The sequence below is a fragment of the Molossus molossus genome, unplaced genomic scaffold (genome assembly GCF_014108415.1).
Source record: "Molossus molossus isolate mMolMol1 unplaced genomic scaffold, mMolMol1.p scaffold_m16_p_16, whole genome shotgun sequence".
NCBI classification, from domain to species: domain Eukaryota; kingdom Metazoa; phylum Chordata; class Mammalia; order Chiroptera; family Molossidae; genus Molossus; species Molossus molossus.
Genome location: NW_023425351.1, coordinates 67,324,240 through 67,342,076, shown reverse-complemented (window position 1 = coordinate 67,342,076; position 17,837 = coordinate 67,324,240). Strand labels below are relative to the sequence as shown.

General features: G+C 52.3%; 1 protein-coding gene across 9 annotated transcripts in view; it reads left to right on the top strand.

Annotated features, from left to right (window-relative positions):
* The window catches only part of ASAP1 (ArfGAP with SH3 domain, ankyrin repeat and PH domain 1), a 234,359-nt gene that overhangs the window by 153,769 nt on the left and 62,753 nt on the right, over nucleotides 1-17,837 (top strand). For all 9 annotated transcript variants that reach the window (XM_036263734.1, XM_036263729.1, XM_036263727.1 and 6 more), the window contains 4 exons: nucleotides 8,948-9,022; nucleotides 9,491-9,540; nucleotides 14,774-14,903; nucleotides 16,122-16,207. In XM_036263734.1, coding sequence (XP_036119627.1) covers nucleotides 8,948-9,022; nucleotides 9,491-9,540; nucleotides 14,774-14,903; nucleotides 16,122-16,207 — 341 coding nt within the window. The remainder of the gene's footprint in view (nucleotides 1-8,947; nucleotides 9,023-9,490; nucleotides 9,541-14,773; nucleotides 14,904-16,121; nucleotides 16,208-17,837) is intronic.

Below are 17,837 nucleotides of genomic sequence, written 5' to 3'. Positions count from 1 at the left end.
TGTAGGTTTTTAAACTGTGTCGGGAAGGTGCTTCCTAAGTAAAAGTTTGTTGTTGTGAAACATACCGAGGGATGAAGACGTTCAGTGCGGGCAAGGAGAATGTGATCCGACGCACGGACAGCACGGCTTTGTTCTGGTTCTGGCAACACATTGTACTCGACGTGCGGGGAAATGAAATTAAAGGTCTGAGAGTTGATCTCGAACTAACGGATGAATCCTTTCAAGCACAATAAAGAAATCCCTGGGTTGGGGTGTCTTTTTAAACCATAGTGTAGCTAGAGAGACCTTTTGCTTTCCCATTTATCTCGGTCTTATACATCTTAGCTACTCCCCCTTTTCCTGTAATTACCCTCCGATGTAAGCAGATGCTGCACACAATGCGAAGGAAGAGAGTGCTTTCGTTCCGCTCTCGATGCAGGGAGACGATGCTAAATGTAACCCATCATTTACTCAAATTGAATTAGACAAAATGTAATTGCGTTATTCTACATTAAGGAAGTCTCGTATTCCCCGATACTCCACACCTACCCGCTTCTCTCTGTAACACTTTCAGTAGAACCATGCTCTTCGCTTACGTTCAGTGTCGTCAGACCCCAACGCCTTGGGCGTAGTGGCATCCTGGGGTTCCCAGCTTTCCTTGGGTCTCCCAGGGCACTCCTCACCTCTGTTCTTTCTCCATGGAGGTTGCATCTCAGACCATAGGCAAGTGGTGTCCACTTTCTGGCTGGAGGTCTTCTCTGAAGGAACTCCGGGCGCCCTCCGGCGGTGGTGCCCAGACTTGATCTTGCTGCCATCCCCCCTAGAAAGCTTGTTCAAACGTGGGTCACTGGGCTCCGCCTTCAGAGCACCTGATGAATGAGGTTTGCGGTTTCGTTTCTAGCCAGTTTCCAGAAGATGCTGGCACTGTGGGTGGCCTGAGGACCACAGTTTGAGAACCACTCTAGAGGATTGTCATTCTGGACTGAGATCCAGAATCCCCTAGTGCTGTGGAGAAGCTGCACCTCGTCCCCCCGAAGCCGTTGCCTCGCTCGCTCGTTATCTTCACCCTTATTCATGCCCTCTGGGTCCCAGCATGTCTCAGACCAGGTCACAGGTGGACCTGGAAATGGGCTGCTGGTTGGTTACATCGCCCTCTTGTGTTTCTGTGTCGTATTTCTTTTTAATAATGTTCCCAACACAAAAGTGATGCCGGTTTGTTGGAAACTTGGAAAGTGCGGGGGGGAAGGACCGAAATAAAAATCACCAGTGACTTTACAGTGCACTACTAAGGACTTGAGATAGCTCTGGGTCCTCTCACCATTTTTCAGTTTACCCATCTATCTTTTTTATGTGTATTCTTTTCATCATAAACTTTTAGCAACACTGGATTCATACTGTAGTGCTATTTTATAACCCAATTTTCACTTATTTATATGTTTTGAAATGTTTTTCTATGTTGTAAAGTGTTATAGCCTATGACCCTTCATTTAGTTGGGAGCATTAGGTGGGAGCCCCCATGACCGGCAGCCCTCTCCCCCTCCCAGCCTGTAGAGCCCAGAGGCCCTGCCCATGACTTTGTTTTTATAGCTGCAGAATGCCAGTCACTCCACCATGGGTTATCCACCCGATCTATTGTGAACATTTCCATCGTCTCCGTTTTCTCACTGTTCGCGTAATTCTCAAGAGCATCTTCTAAAGTCGCAGCCTGTGCCGTGATTACGGATTCTTCGGACGCTGGCCTTCGGGCATGAATTCACTTGGTAATGCCTGTGCCGCCCCTTCCCTCGCCACTGCGTGAGCCAGCTGGGAAACGGGCACTGGCTGCCTGGAGCCCAAGGGCCTGGAGTCCTGTCTGTCCTCGCTCGGGGCAAATTGGGAAGCTCACTTTCTGAAGACATTTGAGTCTGTTCCAAAGGTCGTCTCTCTCTTGTGGCGGAAGTTTTGTAAGGACGTTGTGGCCTCTACCAGTGACGTCGGGTTCTGATGGGAATGATGGAGCGACCCTTCCGCCTCTTCAGCACTACAGGGAACTGTTAGTTACGTTCTCATTTGTTACTTTCTTGGGGGGCGGGGCACCCCTGCTCCTGAGGTGGTTTGCGTGTGTCCCTGCAGCTCTTTCCCCAGCGGGTCTGGGTTTCTCCCTGCTGTGTTTAGTTGTAACCCAGCGGCTCACTGTCGGCTCTAAGATTATTATGACCAGAAGGTGTGTTACAGGCCCACAGACCTGGCATTCTCTCGGGCAGAAATGGGCAGTGACAGCCAGGTGGGGGCAGGTCGAGTCCAGGGTACCAGCTGTCAGAGCTGCAGCTGGAGGGTGTCCTTGGTCCCTCTCCCCCGTCTTGTCCTGGGAGCAACACTCACCGGCCCATCCCTGTCCTCAGTCTGTCCCCACCTGCTGCCCTGCGTTCTGCTGCTGAGCACTCCAGGACGACCAAATCCGGCTCCGGTTCTGTAACACCTGTGCGTCTCGGAGCAGCCCTCCCAGTCTGGAGAGGAGTGCACTTGTCCATCCACTTGGTCACACACCGTGTCGCCACTGTGCTGGAGGTGGTGGCCACATGCTGGTGAGGCCGTCAGAGCCCGGCCTCCAAGGAGCTTCGCCTCGACGGTAGACAGACAGGCGGTTGTGCAATGCAGGGCTCCTAGAAGTGAGCGGTCCCGCCTGCTGAGACAAAGGGGGGTTGCGGGGGGCAGACCTACTGGAACGGTCAGGACCTCACGCAGGGAGCACCATGGAGACTGGGAGGCGCTTGGCCAGTAGCCAGAGGAGAAGTGGCCCAGACAGCTGGTGAGGCATGTGAGGTCAGGAAGCTGGGAGGGGCTGGTGTGGTGGGCAGGGCAGTGAGCATGGCCAGAGGGACTTCGGACAGACCACCCGGCCAGACCTAGGCCTGGTTGGATTTGTATCCATTTCAGGGGGAAGCCTTTGAGTGATTTTAAACAGGAAAGTGATAGGATCTGGTAATCACTTTAAAAAGTCACTCTAACAGCAGAGCACAGGAAATGAGAACGAGTGACCTTTGGAGTCAGTAAAAACCTGACCATCTGCTTGCTCACTGTTTGACCTTTGGACGAGATACTTAACCTCTCTGAGCCTGCTTCTTCATTAATCCGCGCCATGAAGACCCCTCTTACAGGTGGTTGTGAGCAGTAACTTGAGATAACCTGCATTATGCACAGTGCCATTTGTCCTAACAGATCGGACCCGGGCGGCTCTGTGCAGGTGAGGACACGGTATGGAATACGTGCGCGATCACGCGGTTCGTGGAGACCGTCGTGCGGAGGGGGGCAGGCGAGCAAGAACCGTGACACGTACCAGTGGAGAGTGCGGTGCAATGTGAAGGGCCTTTGGGGGTCCCCTCAGCACCCCCCCCATTATCTGAAATGCTGTCATATTTTTTCTCCACTACTGCTGAGCTTTTCAAGGGTAAGGAAACACCCTGAGAAAATCAACCTAGTTACATTTTTCTGACGAGTCGGTGTGCCAGGCCTCGCGCACACGGCAGCCGTGTGTAGGTCTCACGTCGTCCCCGCAGCACCTGCGGAGGTGCCTTTCCTCTCCCACCCTCCAGGCACGGAGACCAGGCCTCCAGCCTGTCACCCGCTCCAGGGGGCGCTGGGCAGGCCTCAGCCACAGGCCCAGGGCCGTGGGTGCCTGGCAGCTCGAGCTGGGTCCGGGTCCGCCTTTGAGCGACTCTGTTTCCCCCTGATGAAAAGCAACCAAACAAAATGAGGCTTGATTGAAGAGGTCAGTGATAGCTGATCATTGTTCATTCACGTATGTAGTATAGTATAGTCTTCAAAACATCCTGAGACCTGCAAAAAGATGGTGCTGTAAGTGGTTCATTGACTTGGGAGTGAGACCTGGGTTGTGGCTCGACCCCCTCCCCTTAACTGGCTGAGTGTGTGAGCAGATGAGCTCACACCTCCTTGCAGGTTATCAGGAGCAGCTGGCGAGGCTGTGCGTGTCCAAGCAGGTGACCTGGGGTGTCACGCCTCCTGATCCTCACGCCAGCATTGGCCCGATGAGGAAGGTGCTGGACACCCATTTTAAAATTAGGAAACCGAGTCAGCAAGGTTAACAGCTAGCCAGAGTCGCCCAGACTGGGAGTGACGCGTGGCCACCTGCCTCCGGGCTGCCCGGCTCCTGCCAACAATGCTTTCCCCCGAACCGTGGTCCCCTGGAAACCAGCCTGCTGACAGACAGGGCTCCCTCCGGCTTTAATAGCGTCAGGTGGTAGATGGCTCCCTAGGGCATGAAGGAGTCAACCCCGTCTGTGCCAGGACCGTGGGCTTAACCGCCGGGAGCTGGCTCATGGTTTTAAATGGACTTTCTGTGTTGAGCAGATCACCACCAGCCTTACTTCCAGGAAACGGCTCGGCCTGTCAAGGGGAAGGAGAGAGCCGGCGGGCAGTGAGGGTGTGTCAGCGGTGGTGCGGAATGACGAGCAAGCCAGTTTGTCCTCGCCAGTGGGGCACTGGCCTGGACGGCTCGTGGGGGGCATCGCCGAGCTGAGCTGCCCTCTGCTGCCCGCTCACCGGCCCTCTCCCAGCTCCTAGGGCAGCACGGACACCCGCCCTCAGGCCCACCGTGTCACCGTGGCTGCTCCGTGGCTCCTGCGTTCTGATCAGTCAGAGAACAAAACAGTTGAGACGCCTCACTTAGGAGGCATCACCTTCTAGAGAGGAGAGATAGGTGCTGGGTCAGTCATCAGATGAATGAGGTCTTTTCATTTTGTGGTAAAGCGGTAGAGTTACACAAAAGAAAAAAAGGATCTGGACAGGGGTGTGTGTGTGTTCATGTCAGAGGAGAACTGTGAAGTCGTCCAGGGGCCTGCATTTCGGGGGCTGCGGTTTCCTGTCCGGTAGTGTCTAAACAGTTGTAAGGAATAAATGGTTATTTTGATCAAAACCAGTATTAATGACAGTTTGTTTGCTCACGCATCACTTTTGCACGATGAAGGGCTAGGCCTCAGCTTCCTCCTGCCTGTTCAGTCCACTTCCCTGGGCTCGCTGGCGAACTTGCGGGGGCAGGAGCCCGTGGGGAGGGAGGGAACAGCACAGTCCGTCTGGGAGCAGCTGTGTCCCCACCAGCGTTATTCCCGAAGCTACATGTACTTTGCTGGGGGCTCAGCGAGGTGGAAAAGGATGTACTTGTGCAACGTGCTCTTTGACCTCTTGTCACATGGACTCACGTAAAGAACGTACTTGTCAACCCAGCTGGACCATGAAAGGAAAGGAGACAGATTAGAGCTGAGTTGACAGGAATGGAGTCAACAGAATAGTAGTGAAGGAAATGGAAGACAGCCATGTGATAGACTGGAGAGGCTTTCCAGTAAGAACCCAGGACAGTGAAGGTGCCACAGGGCGTCTCTCCCCTTTGTCACTGTTGTGTTGGCCGCACTGCAGCTGCCCGTGGAGAGGCTCCTGTTAAACAACAGCCGGCAAGTCGTGCTCAGGCCGCAGAGAGTTCCTGGAGGAACTGGGAATACAAAACAGCACAGGAAAATCACAGTCGTCCAGCTGTGAAGTCACACGATTCAGCTCTGGCACAGCAACACCGTAAGAGAGCGGAGCAGCCTGCCCCCTGCGGCTCAGTGGTCGAGCATCAGCCCTGCACCAACAGGTCACAGGTCCGATTCCCGGTCAGGGCCCAGGCCCAGGTTGTGGGCCTGATCCCCAGTGGGGGCCGTGCAGGAGGCGGCCAGTCGATGTTCTCTCTCATCGATGTCTCTGTCTCTCTCCCTCTCCCTCTCTCTCTGAAATCAATAAAGAAAAAAAAAGATACCAGAGAAAATAATCCCCTCTTCATGGAGCTCTCCAAGGGAGGAGATTTTGTTCTCCCTCAGTGAGTGATTCCTGAACATCTCCTTGACCTTGGAGGTGGGTCGGCTTTCTCGTTGCCGTCTGTCTTCGCAGTGACAGGTAGTCACGACTCCCTCGTTCACGTTAAACGACGCCCTTTACCCGACTTTGTACGTGAACCTGCTCTTCCCGGAAGGAAGGCGGGACGACCGCGTGCGTTTCTAGCTCTGTCCGTGGCCTTGCCCGCAGGCGTGTCCCGGGAAGGCTCGGGATCCGTGGCACACCTGCTCTTCCCGGAAGGAAGGCGGGACGACCGCGTGCGTTTCTAGCTCTGTCCGTGGCCTTGCCCGCAGGCGTGTCCCGGGAAGGCTCGGGATCCGTGGCACTCCTGCTCTTCCCGGAAGGAAGGCGGGACGACCGCGTGCGTTTCTAGCTCTCGTCCGTGGCCTTGCCCGCAGGCGTGTCCCGGGAAGGCTCGGGATCCGTGGCACACCTGCTCTTCCCGGAAGGAAGGCGGGACGACCGCGTGCGTTTCTAGCTCTCGTCCGTGGCCTTGCCCGCAGGCGTGTCCCGGGAAGGCTCGGGATCCGTGGCACACCTGCTCTTCCCGGAAGGAAGGCGGGACGACCGCGTGCGTTTCTAGCTCTGTCCGTGGCCTTGCCCGCAGGCGTGTCCCGGGAAGGCTCGGGATCCGTGGCACACCTGCTCTTCCCGGAAGGAAGGCGGGACGACCGCGTGCGTTTCTAGCTCTGTCCGTGGCCTTGCCCGCAGGCGTGTCCCGGGAAGGCTCGGGATCCGTGGCACTCCTGCTCTTCCCGGAAGGAAGGCGGGACGACCGCGTGCGTTTCCAGCTCTGTCCGTGGCCTTGCCCGCAGGCGTGTCCCGGGAAGGCTCGGGATCCGTGGCACACCTGCTCTTCCCGGAAGGAAGGCGGGACGACCGCGTGCGTTTCTAGCTCGGTCCGTGGCCTTGCCCGCAGGCGTGTCCCGGGAAGGCTCGGGATCCGTGGCACTCCTGCTCTTCCCGGAAGGAAGGCGGGACGACCGCGTGCGTTTCTAGCTCTGTCCGTGGCCTTGCCCGCAGGCGTGTCCCGGGAAGGCTCGGGATCCGTGGCACACCTGCTCTTCCCGGAAGGAAGGCGGGACGACCGCGTGCGTTTCTAGCTCTGTCCGTGGCCTTGCCCGCAGGCGTGTCCCGGGAAGGCTCGGGATCCGTGGCACTCCTGCTCTTCCCGGAAGGAAGGCGGGACGACCGCGTGCGTTTCTAGCTCTGTCCGTGGCCTTGCCCGCAGGCGTGTCCCGGGAAGGCTCGGGATCCGTGGCACACCTGCTCTTCCCGGAAGGCGGGACGACCGCGTGCGTTTCTAGCTCTGTCCGTGGCCTTGCCCGCAGGCGTGTCCCGGGAAGGCTCGGGATCCGTGGCACACCTGCTCTTCCCGGAAGGCGGGACGACCGCGTGCGTTTCTAGCTCTGTCCGTGGCCTTGCCCGCAGGCGTGTCCCGGGAAGGCTCGGGATCCGTGGCACTCCTGCTCTTCCCGGAAGGAAGGCGGGACGACCGCGTGCGTTTCTAGCTCTGTCCGTGGCCTTGCCCGCAGGCGTGTCCCGGGAAGCCTCGGGATCCGTGGCACACTCCTGCGCCCCTCGGTGTCTTGTCAGCCCGAGAGTGTGTGTGTGGATAACCCCAACATTCCAGCTCCCGAGGCTCCGGCAGCGCACCCCCGGCCCCGCTGACCGCGGGGACGACACGCAGAGGCTGGGACGTGCGTCGTGTGTCTGGCTTTCGAGGGACTTTCCTGCGAACGACCCCCACGCTCAGCCCTGAGCGCCGGATCTCCTCGTTCCCTCTGCTTTCTCAGGCGGCTCTCCGATCAGGTGGCAGGAACGTGATGGTGTTTTTTTCTGCTTCATTTCCCGAAGGATGTGAGGTGTTCGTGACTAAACATTAGCAATGGTTTATAATCACGGTCTTTCGTTGTTTGGTTTTAGAATCTTTACTTTTCGTCAGTAAACAACATGTGTGTTACCAGAACTTTTCAGAAATGCAAAAAAGTAGAGTACAGAGCTGCTCTCCCCTTGCCCACCCCGTTCCCGGAGGGACCCGGTCTCAGCGGGTCACTCTGTGTCCTCTCAGAAATGACTGAAGGATAGCAAACCCCTCCCCAGTCCTGTGCACCGCGAATGCTCTTTTCCACTTGCTTTAGCTCGTAACTTATCTTGGAGGGATTTGCAGAGTTGGGCACGAAGAGCTGTCTCGTGTCTGTGGCTGCTTAGAAGTCCCGCAATGTATCCGTCAGCCCCTGTTGATAAACAGGGACCAGTATACACTGTCCTGTGGGAACCTAACCCTTGTTTCTGTCCCTTAACCGGTCATTTAAGTGGCTCCGTTGTCTCGGACGATTCGAATCGCAGGGCCTCTGGACAGTGGTACGTGAGGGCCTGCTCTGCCGGGGTGTCCTTGAGGACAGGCTCACCTGCTCGGTGTCCGCAGTCCTGGCGTTGCCCGTGCCGTCTGCATGCCTGTCCCTCCCCCCGCTCCCCTGCCCTTCCCCCCACTGGGCAGCCCCTCCCCCACCCCGTGCCAGTATGGGACGCTGTGCCGTCTTCGATCCCAGAGACCCGGGCCGGAGGCTCAGAGCAGGGAAGACACCTGCACCCCAGGTGACGCTTCATAAATCCTGTGTCCTTTTCACGAAATCCAGGCTCTGAGGGTTCGGTGAGCAGGACCGTCGAGGGCCTGTCCTCATTGACCTAATGTTCAGGTCAGGGAGACAAATGCGCATATAAACACACCAGGTAATTTCAGGCCACGATACATGTCATGAAAGAATATAAAAAGGAAATTTTAAAATGTAGAAAATAAAGAGAGAAACAATATTAAAAGGAGGTGGTAAGCGGCAGTCGGCGAATCTCCTCCTCCCTCTGACCAAGGCATTTGGAGAAGTCCGAGTAACCGCGGCCTCTGCGGTGGGGGGCCGGGGACTTGGTGACTGAGGCCACGTGTGGGCCGGTTCCCACCCGCCAGCTGCAGGGGGCAGTGACGCCCCCGGGGGCACAGGTGAAGTGGGGGCTGCCCGAGCCGGGTGCATGGGAGTGGTCCGCGGGCGAGGCCGCCTCACTGGCCAGGTGCACTTCTCCGTGACAGCTCCCTCTCTCTGTCTTCCAGCTCCAGGGCCTGAGCCACAATGTCATCTTCACCTTGGACACCCTGTTGAAAGGGGACCTGAAGGGAGTCAAAGGCGTAAGTGTTCAGAAATGTGATTTTCACTGGGACCTGGAGGGATTGATTTATTTCTCTCCTAAGACTGCAGTGGCGCTTGTGTTTGAAAGGCATTGTTTCCCACACAGTGTTCAAAATGGCCCGTGGAAAAGAGGTGCCACTTGCGTAATGTTGCTGACTGAGGAACAAGAGGGGACACTTGGAGGGAGATGGAGGGCCCGGGGGGGGTCAGTCTGCACCCGGTCTGGGCTGCATCTCTGGTGGACGCCCTGAGCCCAGCCGGGTCCTGCCTCGGCCCCGTGCCCGGGAGCCGTGCCCTGCCCCCCTCGGGTCTCACTAGCAGTGTGACGTGCATGCAAGCCTCTTGTCAGAGTTCCCAGCGTCCCCCTGAAAGGACAGCATTTTTGCAAAGATGTTACTTCATTCACAGTTATGTACTCACCTTCCTAATAGCACATCTAATTTCAGTTTCGTTTTCTCTTTTCTAAGGATCTCAAGAAGCCATTTGACAAAGCTTGGAAGGATTATGAGACGAAGTTGTAAGTGGTTTTGGTTTTTGTTTGGTTTGGGGCTTTTTATATTGTGAGCTTCCTAAGAAAGAGAATGACGGGGAAAAGGACGGAGCCCTTAGCTTGCATCCTCTGGACAGAACATTGATCAGGACATGCTGAGGGGCCGGCCTGCCTGGTGGGCTTGTTGTGAGGGGTCAGGAGGCGACACAGGACCAGGCTGCGGGGCGAGGCGGGAGGAGAGACGTATTTGAAAGCATTTAATAAAAATCTTGGCCAAACACTCAGTAACTATAAACATGAGAGAATAAAAGCATTTCCGAGGGCGGCAGTAACAGCAAAATGACAAGCAAAAAAATAATTCTGGAATAAATATTTTCCTCCCAAACGACTTCCCGTGATGTCTTACGTAGTAAGTGCATTGTCGAGACTCGTGTCTCAGGAACACTTGGTTCGTGCACAGTTGTAAAGGCACAGAGAACAAAAAGGCTCAGACGGGTCAGCTGACGCGGCGAGCGCCGCAGGCCCTCGGCTTTCTCGCGGAAAGCGGGTCGCGAGCGCCCACACGTGTGCCGAGGCCTGCCCGCCCCGAGCAGCTGCGTGCACGCGAACCGGACGGAACAAGCTCACGAAGCGGGCGGTGAAGACGGAGAAAGGCGTGTGCTCTGGGCTTGCTGCGGAGAGACCTCTGCAGGACGGAGGAGGCGCAAAACAAGGTCCGCGCTCCGTCAGCCAGGGGGCCGCACGTCTTGGTGGCACAGCCGTGCTTATGTAAAAACCCGTGTGTTGGTGAAGACCTTGAAGTGTCTGGTGGGCAGTGCTGTGACTGTTCAGGTGCCGTTCACAGCACCTCTGCCAAACGGGGCAGGGATCGTCCGTTCACTTGTCTGCCCTCGAGAATCTGAACGCGGTGAGGATGCGGCCGCGTGTCCGGTGTTCGTCCCCCAGGGCCGACCAGAGTCGTGGCGTGTAGGTGGTGCACAGGAGCGTGCACTGAGGCATAAAGGAAGTGTTCAGACCTGGGACGGTACAACAAGAATAGTGAGTTGAATGGGTCCTGATTTTAGGACTTCGCCAGGAAGATTTTTGGTTTTGTCTTTGTTTTTTAATAAATCCCTGACAACAAATTATTTTCCCCAAGATAGGCTTCTTTTGCCCTGGCCAGTTTGGCTCAGCGGTTAGAGCGTCGGCCTGCGGTCCAGAGAGACCCGGGTTTGGTTCCCGTTAAGGGCACGTACCTCGGTTGCAGTTTGTCCCCGGCCCTGGTTGGTCGTGCAGGTGGCAACCACTCAATGTGTCCCTTTCATGTCGATGTGTCTCTCTCTTTCTCTCTCCCTCCCACTCTATCTGAACAAAAAATGAAAAAAAACAAAACAAAAAAAAGAGATAGGCTCTTTCTCTCCTACGTATATATAGTCAGAGAAAAAAAAGCCAAACATCGATTTGATGGAGTGTGAGGCTCATTTGATTATGCATTACAGAACACCAAATGACTGAATGCAAAAAAATTTTTTTAATGTACAGCTTTGGTAACCGAGGAGGCTGGGCGTTTCTGTGGTCCCCCTTCAGGACTCCAGCGGCAGTGTGAGGTCTGGTTAGGATCACAGACGTGGGGATGAGACCTGCATGAGAGCTGTAACTTGGATGATCCTCACCTGTAGAATGATACACATTCCCTACATCTCAAAGTTTTTGGTTTTTTTTTATCCTCACCTGAAGACATTTTTCCATTTTTTGTTCAGATAGAGTGGGAGGGAGGGAGGGAGGGAGGGAGGGAGGAGGGGGAGAGAGAGAGAGAGAGAGAGAGAGAGAAACATCGACGTGAAAGGGTCACATCGTGTGGTTGCCACCCACACAATCCCAACCAAGGCCGGGGACAAACGGCAACCAAGGTACGTGCCCTTAGCAGGAACCGAACCCGGGACTCCTCGTTCGTGGGCTGACGCTCTAACCGCTGAGCCAAACTGGCCAGGGCATTTTTATTAGTTTTTTTAATGATCAAATATTATTTGGTCAAAACAGTGCATGTACCTGAAACATCAAATAGTGCTCGTCCCAGAGAAGACTTGCTCTGACTGTGTGGAACAGAAACCCCAAACAGCCACGCGTCAGCTGGAGTTGAATGTAAAGCATTCGAGGGCGCACCCTTTATAGCACTTCTCACAGGACACATCAGCTGTGTGGCCGGCACCTGTCTGTCGTCCTCAGTGAGTTTATGCTGCACCCAGTGATACAGGGTTGTTTCCAGTGGTGAAGGGAGGGTGAATGTTGGGTAGGCAGCCAGGGAGCTTCTCGTGGAAAAACTCAGCCGCCTCCGGCCACCCCTCCCGCCTCCTGGTCGCTCCCCTTTTTCCACGCTCACCTGTTATTAATACAGTTGTGCTGAGTATTGATAGTCATTGTCGGTCTCAGTGAGGTGTTATGGTTGAATCTCCATTCTTACAGTTCAATTTTCTGCTTTTTCTTGGAGAAATAATTACCTGATTTCTTCCTTTGCTTAATTTCTATATGAATCTTTTGTGGATTTCTGTTACCTGTTCCAACAGATGTCCAACAATTAATAATGTTTCAGTTTAGAAAATGCATGCTATGTATTATTATGGTGATTAAATATCTGATTAAATCCCCTGTCAGTCCCTTCCTTTCTCCCCTGGACACATCCTTCCAGAGCTCTGTAGATCAGTGGGGCTGCCATTGTGGGCTGCCCCCTAGTGGTCGGTCTCCTCCTTCCCCTTTCCCAGGGTAGTCCCAGTTTTGCTGGCCACCACCTCTATCTAGTCTTCTAGGGAACGGCTCTGAGGAGGTAAAATTTTCAGGTCTTGGCATGTCCAAAACTATCTTCATTCTGCCATCACATAGAATGACAGTTTGGCTGAATGTATAATCTTAATGTTTTAATAATTTTCTTTCAAAATATCAAAAACATTACTCCATTGTTGGTAATGAAAAAAAATCTGATGCCTCTCTGATCCTCATTTATTATTCTGTGACGTGGAATTTTTTTTTTTTTGAGGGGGGTGGGGCTGTTATTTTCAGTTAGAAAATATTAAGGTCTTCTTTTTATAAAAGGTTTTAGAGAGTTTATGTCATGGGCCATGGTGTGCGAATTGACCTTAGATTTGCAATTTTCATTGTTTCAGTTCTGGAAAATTTTTCTTGTAGTTCCTCTCATTTCTTTCTCTCTCTCTCTCTTTCTTTCTTTCTTTCTTTCTTTCTTTCTTTCTTTCTTTCTTTCCTTCCTTCCTTCCTTCCTTCCTTCCTTCCTTCCTTCCTTCCCCCTCCCCCTCCTCCTCCCCTCCTCCTCCCCTCCTCCTCCTCCTCCTTCTTCTTTCTGGATTGTTCTTATAATTCTCTCTTCTGTTTGTCTATGTTATACTTTAGGTTATTTCTCCAACCTTTCTTGCCCACTGTTTCAGTGACTTTTTTATGTTGGCTGTCATATTTCCAGTTTCTAAAAGTTCTTTATCTCAGTTAGCTGGGCTTTATTGTGTGTTTTATTTTGGGGCTTTTTATTTGTTTGGTGTGTTATTTGTTTGTTTTGTTTTGCCTTTTAATCATTTCTTTTCTTGTTTCATAGACGTACTATTTTAGCTCTCTGAGGATTTGGTGATGAAATGTTTCTTCTCCCTTTTTCCTCTGGTTTCTGTCGCCACTGCCCCTGCCATTTTTTATTTCGATCTCTCACTTTCATTTTGAAGCCTTTTCTTAATTACCTTATCACCCTGACTGCCAATTCATGCTTCAGAACAAGGCACCCAGACGTCGATTAAAGGCTCACGTACATCGGCAGGACTTGTCAAGAAAGCAGTGAGCTAGCTGCCTTTTAGGTTTTAAGTTTTAGGATGTCAAGACAGCTTTTCTGCAGAAGTATTCTGCAGGTCGGCTTCTGCAGGTCTGTCTGCTGGACCAGTGAGTTCCCTCGGCCGCCTGTCTGGTGATTGTGTATCATAACTTTCTGGACGCTACACAGGGCCGTAGGCAAGCAGCCTATCAGCTGGGGTACAGACTGCTTCTTTCTTGACCTGTTCTTTCAGTTATTTATAGAATTCTCACATCCTTTTTGTCTCCAATTCTTGTCTTTGGGACATTACACTTTTTTAATGACTTTACTATCACGTTAGTGGAATTGCTGAACGAAGAAGCAATAAATACGCGTGACCTAGTCACCATGTCCACTCAGAAGTCTGTTCTTTCTGCTAAGTTGTGCCTGGCCCTCATGTGTCTTCTCGTGTGGTGATAGCAGACTGTTGCTTCTCCCACCCCACCAGTGGGGAGGCTGAGGTTTACTTCCTGTCCGGTAAAAACCCAGCATCACGCCTGCGTGGCTGCCAAGGTGGCGTGATGAAGGGCTTGCTTGATAAGCACTGGGGTGTTAGCGTGAGTCCCACCAGGTTTGTAATGGGTTTTCCATTGATTGGCTGGACGGGCTGATTTTTCCACTGTGTGTATACAGACAAGAGTATTGCCTTTCTTTGGGGTTTGATTGTCTACCAGCACAATTTAAAAGACGACTTGAAGACTAACTCACTTAGTCTTTGCACTCACAACTAGAAATTACAGGCAGTTTCTGAAATTAGAAGACTGTTTTCGAGTGAAATGGGTTTTTGGAAAGAGGACTGTGACCATTGATGTTATTACCAGAGTAGCATCTGTCAGAGCCGAAACCGGTACTTACGTAGGTTTAATGTGGGGCCTCTTCCTTCTCATTCTCTGGTCCCTTCCACACTGAGGAACGTTGTGAAGATTCTAAACTATAGCTCGGGGTGTCTTTCAGTCCTTACTTTGTACAAGCCGGTGCCGGGTGGTTGAATAATTAAAATGTGTCATTGGATACGAAAACAGCCCAAGTTTAGAGGAATATTGGAGATTACCTTTGACTAATTTTTGAGCATACCCACAAGGACCCATTATATACTTTGTCTTGAAATAATTCTAAGTCTCATCATCTGTTGAAAATCACAATATGCCTCAGTTCTTCAACTTTCTGATTCTTTTCCATCATAAAGTATTTGACCCAAGAAAAAAGTCAAAACTGTCAAAATTTCTTCATGCCAAAATGTAAGAGTGTCTGTGAAGCCATTCTATGTGAGATCAAAGTTAAATAGGAGACTTTTGGGGGTGAAAATCTATACAATGTTTTTTGACTTTGAACTTAGACTTTTACTTCTGATCGCTGCTACCAACTTATTCCCGTGTCTTAACTCTAGTAATTAAGTGTGTGTGTGTGTGTGTGTGTTAATGGTGACATCTGCTTTAATTACAGCACAAAAATTGAGAAGGAGAAGAGGGAGCATGCAAAACAGCACGGGATGATCCGCACGGAGATCACCGGGGCCGAGATCGCCGAGGAGATGGAGAAGGAGCGGCGTCTCTTTCAGCTCCAGATGTGTGAAGTAAGAGCAGACTTGTCAGCCGTTTGCCCAGTGTCCGCTAGCTGTGATCCTTCCTGTGCGTCAGCAGTTCTCAGGCAGAAGAGCAGGCTGAGTTTGATTACTAGAGGAGGGGACGGTTCCTTAAGGATCCTGATCTCCTCTTTCTCCAAGCCTTTGGATCATCCGTGTCACTGTTGTCTCAGATTTTGAGCCTGGGGCCTATGAGGCTCTAAGCCAAAGCGGGATTCTTTGGTGAGAACGTCGATGTTGCTTGGGAATGGGCGTGGAAAGAAAAATTTGGGGAGAGGTAACCTGGGTGAATATTTGGTTTTACTGGTACAGGGTTAGAGCGTGTTTTGTTTTAACCAGATGTCCGGTTCGAGAAGACAGCCCCTGAGTTCATGAGAAACAATGCAATGGGAAGCATGATGCCTTACGCTCAGAGCAGTGGTTCCCTGACTGTGTTCCCCTGAACTCCGCCACTCCTTACCCTACACCAGCCCCTCTGACTTTATGTTGACTAATTCCTTTTGCGGTTTCGGAAACTATGCACAGGGATAGAATTTTCTCAATGTTACGTTTTTCTTCCTTAGTTTTTTTTCCTTTTTTTTCCCCCCACCCTCATAAACCTTTGGCTCCTCCTTGAACTTGTCTGCTCCTGAACATGTTCACACAGTAAAACACGTGAACAAGAGGCAAACACTGTCCACAGAAAGCCTTGGCCAGTTGTGAAGATCGGAGCAGTCATGCTTAGTGCATAAACTAATAATGCTTTTTTTTTTTCTTCATTCTTTCATTTTGAGTAGCAAGCCTTCGCTCCAGTCCACCTCCTTGGTCTAAAGGTGTTACTACCTTGCGGCGTAGTCCTTGGAGAGAATGCTGTTTCGCTTGTTTTCTGCAGAGAACGATCCATTTTGCAGGTCTTGACCACGGGAACTCTCAAGTTTGAGGGCGACCGCGCCAGGGGAGATAAATCCGTCATTCCAGAATGTGTGGCTGTGTTTGATGCCTGCTTGTCCAGTGAACTAATTCGGGCGTTTGTGAGCTGCCAGCACTGACCAGTTTGTCAGCGCGCTTGTGCTGTGCCGGGCCGGCGTTTCCTGAATGAAGCTCATGCCGGCTGAAGGCAGCCGGGGCCCCGCAACTGGTGCAGATTCACAGTGGGGGGCTGCCACCCAAAACCAGGACCGAAGAGCCCTGCTCGCAATGCTCAACACCCCTTCTGTTTTATTTCCGCAGTATCTCATTAAAGTTAACGAAATCAAGACCAAAAAGGGTGTGGACCTGCTGCAGAATCTCATCAAGTATTATCACGCACAGTGCAAGTAAGTGGAACGTTGCCATAGTGACTAAGAGCCCAAGTGAGGACGCTTCACTTCCGATATTTCTTTCTTTCTGGGGCCTTCATCTGGTCACTGTAGGGGGATACAGTGGCCTTCCCCAGCCAAACGAGGAGAAGCAGTACTGTCATCCATATTCGGTGTTTTCTATAAATCAGGAGCTCAAATTAGTGCACCTGTTTGGCTACTTGAAAATGCCGTGATGTGGGAAGGCTGCCGCTGGCCAGAACAGCCTGGGGAGCTCGTATGACGGACACGTGTCACTGAAGAGGCCTTCCTGGGGGCCCTCTTCCCTCCCCCCGTACTGGCATCTTACCTGTTATTGGGTCATTGGTACCACATTTTTCTACTTGGGATTTGGTTCTTTTTTCCATCGCCTGATGTAAGTGAAATTAATCACTTGGACGGTGAGAATACTCTGCGTTAGTACCTGGATTGCTGGTCTACCCTGAGAGACATTCGCGGTACTGGCCCTGTTTCTGTTTGTTGGCCTGGCCGGGCTACCCCTTCTTGAGGTTTGAGGTTCGGCGACACCACACTTGCTTTCGTACCTTGTGTTTACTAGGCTTAGCTTTTGTGGGGTTTCTGGGAGGTTTTTATGTGCAAAGGTGCCCGTTCCATACAGTCTGTAATGAACTGGGGAGAGTTTCAGAGAAAGTCGCGTAGGGCCTCCACGGTGGTCCGGGCAGAGCTCATATTTACAAATGGAGGAACATAAAGGTCACTGGACCAGACAGGGCACTGAGTTAAAATGTGTCATTTCCTTGGATAAGCTCTCTTAATCCTTTTAATGGTATTATGTCCAGGAAGATCTTTGCATTTCACGGGAAACGTTCAAGGAGGTCCGCATGGAGATTGTGGGACCCGCACAGGGCCGAGGCGGGCAGGTGGGTGGGTTCGAGTCCGGGCTGCCTGGGTGACCACGTGGTCTTACCCGTGGCTCTCTAGCCCTCGGCGTCCGACCTGGGGCTCTGCGAGGACAGTGGGGGGCGCTCGGCCCAGGGCCCGCTGCCTCCGCCTGTTCGCTGCCGTGATGATTCCAAGTGGCTGAAAATCACTCATCCTCAGGCTGGTTACACGGTGTTGTGTCTCTTCGGGAAAGTTTTTTTTTTTCTTCTATTTATCTTCAGATAGAGTGGGAGGTAGGGGGAGAGAGGGAGGGAGAGAGAGAAACATCGACGAGAGGGACACATCAACTGGCTGCCTCCCACACGACCCTGACCAGGGCCGGGGACGAACCGCAGCTGAGGTACATGCCCTTGGCCAGAACCGAACCCGTGACTCCCTGGTCCGTGGGCCAACGCTCTTAACCGCTGTGTCAAACTGGCCAGGGCGGGAAAAGCTTTTTAATGATCACATTGTTATTTATATAAATTTGATTTAACTTTTTCCTCTTGTCAAAGTAAACTCCACTTCGTATAAGTGTGTTTTCAGGTATAAAAATAATATATTGCAGTGGAAACAGGAAACAGTTTCACGTTTATAAGATAAATTTGCCTTTGGAAGCCTCATACTGAAGACTGGGACTGACCTTGGGCTTCGTAGTCTAGCGGGGTGTGTGTGAAACCCGAAATGCGTGCAGTGGTCCCTGATTTTAGTTTAGGGTGAAGTTTTC